Source organism: Wasmannia auropunctata, unplaced genomic scaffold (assembly GCF_000956235.1).
Source record: "Wasmannia auropunctata unplaced genomic scaffold, wasmannia.A_1.0 LD320782.1, whole genome shotgun sequence".
In the NCBI taxonomy this organism is placed as follows: Eukaryota; Metazoa; Arthropoda; class Insecta; order Hymenoptera; family Formicidae; genus Wasmannia; species Wasmannia auropunctata.
The window spans coordinates 1-8210 of NW_012042108.1; the positions used below are offsets into that span (position 1 = coordinate 1).

Consider the following 8210-nt stretch of genomic DNA (forward strand, 5'->3'; position numbering starts at 1 on the left):
TAATGTATTTACCTTTATTATAATATCTTCGGAATACTTTTTGGTGTTAACTCAATTTATGGATATTATTTTCGTTGTTAATAATATCAATGATTTTGTCACTAATACTCTAATGTTTTTCACTATTGTTGCCGTTTGTTGTAAAGCGACTGTTGTTGTAATGCGTCGAAATGCGATCATCAACTTGATGCAAATATTGTTGAAAGCACCGTATAAACCTCGAGATAAGGACGAAGTAGCCATACAAACAAAATTTGATAAATTTATCAGGTGAATCTATATCTTTATTAAAACATCTCAATCCAGAAAGACAGATTATAACGGCAATGTTGCGGTAATATAATAACATTTCAGCTATATTGCAAAAATGTTACAATATTGCAATATTCTAGTTATAGTTGGAAATATTAATTAATATTTTTTAAAAATATTTAAGCAATGCTGTACTTAATAGGCTCGTACTATTTCTAAATTAGAACGTATTATTTTTAAATCATTTGAATTTTATCAGTATTGGTTGTTGATATTACTGTTGATATTACTGCTGATGTTTCTTTAACATAAATTATGAGCTCATTACCTCTTATTAAATTTTATTAATCATATATTATCATTTCTATATTAAAATGCAGTAATTTTTTAAAATATTCAGTCTAATTAATAAACGTCTTTCTGTTGAAAAAGATGTTTATATATCATTTTATATTATCAAGTACACACAACATATATATAGAATAGTATTTAAATCTTAAAATTATAAATTTTGTGTGACTTAAAAGTATTAAACAATGGTAATAAAGGTAAATGTAAAAATAAATCTTGATTCTACTTTTGCAGATCATGCTCGATAAAATACTCACTTTTAGCAACGAGCTCTATTACAGGTCTCACTCTAGGATCAGTACTAAATGTTATGCATGGTCATTTACCTTATCGAATATGGCTGCCATGGGATTACAATATACCTCTGATATTCTGGACTGTATCTATTCATCAAATTATAACTTTAATTTTTGCCGCTATTATAAATGTGGGCACAGAAACTCTAGTCTTCGGATTGTTTATACAAACGTGTGCTCAGCTTGAAATTTTCGAAAATCGTCTTCACAAATTCATAATTAATAAAACAGTTAAATATTTGGGACACACATTCTCTTCGTCAAATAAAGACAAAATAGGGATATCGGAATACATACATCATCATCTTAGTATTTACAAGTAAGACACGTAAGAATCTGTTTTTATGCACACATTTCAATATTTTCTTTATACCTATACCTATATACATATATGTGTATGCGTGCTGCAGTACACAATATATTTGTCATATCTAAAAGCTGCTATTATTTATAACAATAAGCGAATTATTGATGTTAATGACGAAAAGTTGTTTAAAAATAAGAGATAATATAATTGACGTTATTTGGAATTAATAGCCATTATTATGAGCTTAAAAACAAAGTGTTTTCAAGGCGATTTAATTATATAGATAGATTTCGTGATAAATTGTACAGGATAATAAAAATTAAATTTAAGTACAAGCAGATGCTTAGAACCATCCTAGTTTGAGTTTTAAATAACATGCTCTAAAATTTTTATACAATTTTTCAAATTATAAGAATTATATTATAAAATTATACATCAAAGTACTAATTGTTCTATTTATATGCAATGCAAGTCTAAACTAACATGAAATCATTACAGATATGCCAAAAGGGTAAACGTTATATTCAACCAGGTGCTCTTCGTTCAATTCTTTGGTAGCATATTGGTATTATGTACAAGTGTGTATTACTTATCAATGCATATTAGAGAACTGTCTGCAACTGCGTCTCTATTAGTATACACCATTTGCATGTTTGCACAAATTTTCGTTTACTGCTGGTCCGGAAACGAAGTAATACTTAAGGTAATTCATGCTGCAAAATACTTCAAAATTCTACCCTTCATAAAAGCATCTTCCTCTTTCCTTTATAGTATGCTCGTTGCATTGTCCGTGCCGCTGTATTTGCGCGTATATATGTGTTTCCATTTATGTTTCTTCGTGTTTAATATGTTGATCTGCATTAATATTAACTGCGATACTATCATTTTGTGTTAATGTTATAATATGTCCGTATTCAATTATTCGCCATGTTACGTATTTTATGATTAGCTGATCTGAAAGGCTTCACAACAGCTGTTAAGCTGATGCCACGCCATTTGCGTTAATTTTATTAATTATATCATAGTTTGCTAACACTGTATCCTCTTATTCGTGCGCAATAAAATTAAATAAATATAAATATGCGTACGCGTGCAGCTGTGTAAAACCAATAATATCAAAATTATTCGATATATCATTATGTAATAATAACTTTATTTTTATGTCACGTTAATAGAGTATGAGTATAGCAGACACAATATATCGTATGGATTGGCCATTATTATCAATCAACGAAAAAAAAGGATTGCTGATGATTATGATACGTAGTACAGTTCCTATAAAGTTCACTAGCAGTTTCTTGATAACTTTATCTCTTCAATCTTATACCAGTGTTAGTATCGTTGTTACTTTGATATCAATATAAGTATTTCATATACAAGTACAGATATAAAAGAAAGTACGTTATTTGTGATATTATAGATACGCTATACGAACGCGCGAAAATACGTTGGAATCTTGCATAAGTTCATAATCTTCTGTATATTAAAATTTTTCTAATTTTTCTTTCAGATCTTAAAAACGTCATACTCGGCATTTAACGTGTTACAACAGTAAAATATAAAAAACTGAAATATCTTTAAGCACATAATGATGTAGTTTTGATAAATTAGCGACTCTGAATCTTATAACTTTTGTTTACACACATTTTTACTTCGGCCTTATTTCCTATTAATTCCCTACATATAACAATAAATGTAACACAATCTAATACATATTATATCTTAACATACAAGCAAAAATCATTTTGAATCAAGCGTTTTAATTGAATATTGAAAAATGTAAATACTTTTTATACGTTACCTGCGCTATTTTTTTGCGGGGTTATCACAAATAATCCAGTCTTCCAACTCATTCATCATACTTGGAGAACAAATGTGCGATTAACTTGGAAAATATTTAGAATGTCGTCTCTCTCTCTCTCTCTCTCTCTCTCTCTCTCTCTCTCTCTCTCTCTCTCTCGTTGTCATATGTTCTTATGCAATAAAATAAGACTTTGTCATACGCAGGAAATATGATCTTCCGTTAAATTGCCTGCTAATGATATGAAAAAGCATACAAATATTTCATTCGATGGGAATATGACAATATGTGTAAAAGACCGTAAAAGACACCAGTCCCCTGTAAGTAAGAGGATATTTATAATTATAGCATTCACAACGAAGTGGAAAACAACGTGCATCGTAATTAATGAACGCGCGACTTCATGCTGGTTAATGAATGATTAATAAATGCAGGCTAATGAACGCAATTAATGGTACTAGGGTTAAGAAGTTGAAGCAAGAAAACAGTGTATAGTCGACTGTGAGACGTGTTCGATTACACATTTAGTTGGAATTTAATTATCTCTCTACGATATAGTGAAATAAGTTACAGTCATCTATTTGCAGTGTCTATTAACTCTAGGTTACTACCTATTATTTTTGTCTACGTCGTTATTATTATACGTATATGGCTCTGTGAAAAATCTAGATAAACCTTTATCTATTCATATTTCAGGCAAACTTTAATTAATATCTTATTGTCTCTTCTTTTTAATCAAAATGCCAAAGTCTGCAGTTTAAGCAAATTACATAAATTTTATTTTGGAGCCATAAATAGGAAAGAAGTTGTACATTCTTTTTAAGACAAGAATTTTTGTATAATGGAAAAAATTATTTTTCGATCTGCTTGAGTCTCTCAACTCATAGTAGTAACACATAGAGTTAATGCTATTGCATTGTAAAAAATGTGAGAAACGACATTTTGAAAAAAAATACGCGACGAATGTTATACATGCAGTCTTTCTCATCTGCTTTGACATATATTACACATTACGTTATATATTACAGTCAAGTAATATTGTTTGATTCTCAATTTATGCGATAACGTTATATGCGTTCTGCATGTTGAACGTAGGTCTGGTTTACTGATGCAGGAACGTGATTATTTTCAAATTATTCGTTCTTTTCATTGATTTCACAGAATTATAAATCCCTTTCAAGAATTAAAGTACGCAAGTTGACAATAACATACAACGGCTATACTTATACATTTCGATACAAAAAACGAAAGAAAATTAAAAAATTATATCAACTTCTGCAGTCGACTTGCGACAACATGTGCTGCGTATAAAAGTTTCAGACTTTGTACGTATGAAAGAAGTAGTTGCCAGTGTAAAAATTACACGAAAGAATAGTACTGTGCTTTACTGATGAGCCTAGGTTCTTTAATATAAGAGAACGATTTGAAAATATTATTGTATATATATGCGTGCGATATCAAATGTAGTTGTAATCAACATATCAGTATAAACATTTACGCACTACTATATTAATATCGCACACATATGCACAAACAGCATCGGTAAAACAACGGTATTTTGGAGTTCGACTATCATTTCAGTATCACGTACATACATACATACATACCTTAAAAAAACAAAATTGATGGAACGAAAAAATTTTTCGATAAAAATTTACAATAAGAGAAAAAAAAGGAAAATTGTAATCAGAACATATAGTTGTTGCTTCACAAATATTTCTGTCGCTAGTGATTGTTCCGATACGGACGATTATAAGAACAACTAAATAATATATGCTGTAATAAGTACAGAAAACGACCTTGTTCGTAATGAGACTTTTATATTTGATAGAATCATGACTTGAACTTACAAAGCAAGTTACAGTGCTGTTGGATCGCGCTTATTTGAGAGAGAGAGTGCTAAATAGATTTATCACTTAAAATTTCATCTGATTTTGCTTCAAAGAATCATTTATATTGTCAGACTTAAGTTTTTCATTCACCAATTATATAATACATATCATTGGCGTTCTCTACTCTCTCTCTTTTTCTGGAATACGAAATACTTATATTTATTCTTTCGTTGGTGAATAAATCTTTTAATAATTTCATTTGCCACTGAGAAAATTAATTCAGAACGTATCAAAACTTTTAATGTTGTCTGTATGTTGTACGATAATTTAGCTATTTTTAAATTCGTGTTATCCACGCGCAACAGTTATTAATGACATTAATATTTATGCAACATATTTGCGTTCCGACTCTAAGTAGCTCTTCTTTTTTTATCAAGAATAAAACTTATCGCACAGACAAAGGATCGAAATCGATGTTAAGTATATGAGATGCGAATACCGTAAAATGTACACGTGAAATCTATCCATCTCATAATATCTTACACGGTATTTTCCATACATATTTACTGAAAAATTTTTAGTAAATTTAGATATTTTGGTATTTAAAATTAATAATAATATAGGACAAGAAATCAAGCTGGATATTCGTGCTAATAAATTATATTAATCAAAAATGATTATACATGCGGTAATTTACAACCAAACGATCGTTTCGGCTTGACATCAAGCTCTCCTCAGTGGTCTTTTATAAATTATTAAAAGCGTGTGTCATATTCGTCGGTTACATAAAATGATAGTTAAGGTCGTCGATGTTCCTTAATTAGATTTATTGTATTAGTCCAATGAAATTGTTTCCATTACAACTGTCGAGAACGGTGAGGATTCTTTGTCGTGTATCACTTTAATCCATGAATTTTCATTACATTCTTAAACCTTGCCATACTTGGAAATAATGGTAGGATGGAGATTAAGTCAAAAATGTACCAAGATCCGAAGGAAACGATAATGATCTTTACTCGGTGGTGGTTATGCGATAATTTAATAATTTAATAGTAAAAGACCACTGAAGAGTACTTGATGCCAAGCCGAAACGATCGTTTAGTTATAATAAATTACCGTATGTAATTATTTTTGATTAATATAATTTATTAGCACGAATATCCAGCTTGGCTCCTTAATTGTCCTATACTATTATTAATTTTAAATTTTAATTATCGGAGCTTGAATCACTTTTTGTTTTTTAATTTAATATTTTTTAGTGTATCAATGTTCGATATTAAACTTGGATTTCTCTTAAAAGATCATCACACTGCTCACACATCTAATTCGCAACAATTACTCAATGTACTAGAGAAGATTTGGTAGTGTCTTCGAAATATTTTTCTAAATATTGTAGATACAGGTAGGAAAGTATTATAATTTCGTGTACAAGTTATTTGTAATCATGCAAATACTATCTTTCAATTTTTTAATATATACCTTCGCTGGCATATGGCGGCCTGTTGAATGGTTATCGAATGGTGCCAAGCTACTGTATAACATATTTACAAGTGTTGTATTATTCTTGGAATACTTTTTGGTGTTAAGTCAATTTATGGATATCCTGCTTGTGATCGATAATATCGATGATTTTACAACAAATTCCTTAATATTTGCGAGTATCGTTACTGTCACATGCAAAGCCACTCTCGTTGTGATACGCCGGGATGCTATCAGTAATTTGATACAAGATTTGTTGACGGCACCTTGTAAACCTCAAAATGGGGATGAGAAGATGATACAAACGAAATTTGATGAGTTTATAAGGTCGATATATATAATATACGAACGGATTTTATTTGTTATAAAAATGGAAGATGAAAGTTTACAGAGTAGAATCCCAATTTTCTACATTTTCTACATTTGCAGATCATGGTCTATAAAATATTTTCTTTTGGCAATGGCTTCTCTTATGGGTGGAACAATAAGATCAGTGCAAAATGTTATACAGGGTCAATTACCCTATAGAGCATGGGTACCATATGATTATAACATACCTCTAGTGTTCTGGATTATATCCATTCACCAGATCATAGCTGTAATATTCGCCACTATCATAAATGTTGGCACGGAAACTCTAGTTTTCGGATTATTTTTACAAACGTGCGCCCAGCTTGAAATTTTTGAAGATCGTCTACACAAACTGGTAACTAATAAAACAACTAAGTATACAGAGCATTCACTTGTATCATCAAATGAAGATAAAATAATGATATCGAAATATATACGTCATCATCTCAGCATTTACAAGTTAGTCACAGAAAGATATATGTATAATATTACTTTTAATCTTTAATACAAACGTATTCTAGCTTTTATGATTCTATTATTTATATTCTTGTTAAATATATGAATTTATCTGTTGTATCTACAAATTCGCAATTAACTATTAAACCATAATAATCAACAACTTACAATAATAAAAATTATTGATAGAATAATATCCATGATTATAGATATTATAAAAAAATTGTTTATCACGAAATTATAAAATAACGCATTTATTTGAAGATATCAAATAACTGCTAAAAATGATTTAAAAAATAACATTTCCAAACTGAGTTTATTTCTGTAAAAAACTAAGTTTTTAGAAAAATCTAATTTTACTTAGAATTAAATAAAAAGTAAAAATATTCGAGTTTCCTTGATATTTACTCTTAATAATTTACGAATTGAAAAATCATATGTAATACGATACCTGCATTATTTGAAATACAGAATTAACATAACGTCATTTCAGATACGCCAAAACGGTAAACGTTATATTCAACCAGGTGCTCTTCGTACAATTCTTCAGTAGCGTCTTGATATTATGCACAACTGTACTTTACATGTTGACGCATATTTCGAACGAATCTTCAACGCTGGTGGCGTATACAATTTGTATGTTTGTACAAATTTATATTTATTGCTGGTCCGGAAACCAAGTCATGCTCAAGGTAATCAATAACACTATTTATATTCCGAAATTTATTTCTCAAAAATACTTTACAACAAATAAAACAACTGTAATATACAATGTTCAAAAAAATTATGACATAGAAAAGTTTTGGCAAAAATTGATCAACTTTGATTAACGGTAACTCCGCGAAAAATTATCGTATGATGATGAACTTTTTTCTAAATTAAAGCTTGAAATCTCTACTTTAAAGTACTATGGGTTGATTTTTAATTTAATGCACTCCTGCTATAATTTTTTTGAGCAGTGTATTAATTATAATTATATTCAATACATCGTACACAAAATATCAATTTTATTTTGTCCATATTCGATGAGATGATCAATCGCTCTCAGACTTATCATTCTATCGTCGTATAAAAATTATAACAAC

The 8210-nt window shown here is 29.4% G+C and overlaps 2 protein-coding genes across 2 annotated transcripts; both read left to right on the top strand.

The window, feature by feature from the left end:
* Positions 1-7: 7 nt before the first annotated feature.
* LOC105460495 (putative odorant receptor 71a) lies at positions 8-2761 on the top strand (the record flags this gene model as incomplete). The annotated part of the gene is made up of 5 exons (XM_011706948.1): positions 8-270; positions 838-1218; positions 1705-1909; positions 2382-2537; positions 2717-2761. Coding segments are annotated over 5 exons (1050 nt in total), but the record flags the coding sequence as incomplete, so codon positions are not given.
* A 3352-nt stretch (positions 2762-6113) lies between these two features.
* LOC105460496 lies at positions 6114-7817 on the top strand (the record flags this gene model as incomplete). The annotated part of the gene is made up of 3 exons (XM_011706949.1): positions 6114-6645; positions 6748-7128; positions 7619-7817. Coding segments are annotated over exons 1-3 (942 nt in total), but the record flags the coding sequence as incomplete, so codon positions are not given.
* Between the last annotated feature and the right edge of the window lie 393 nt (positions 7818-8210).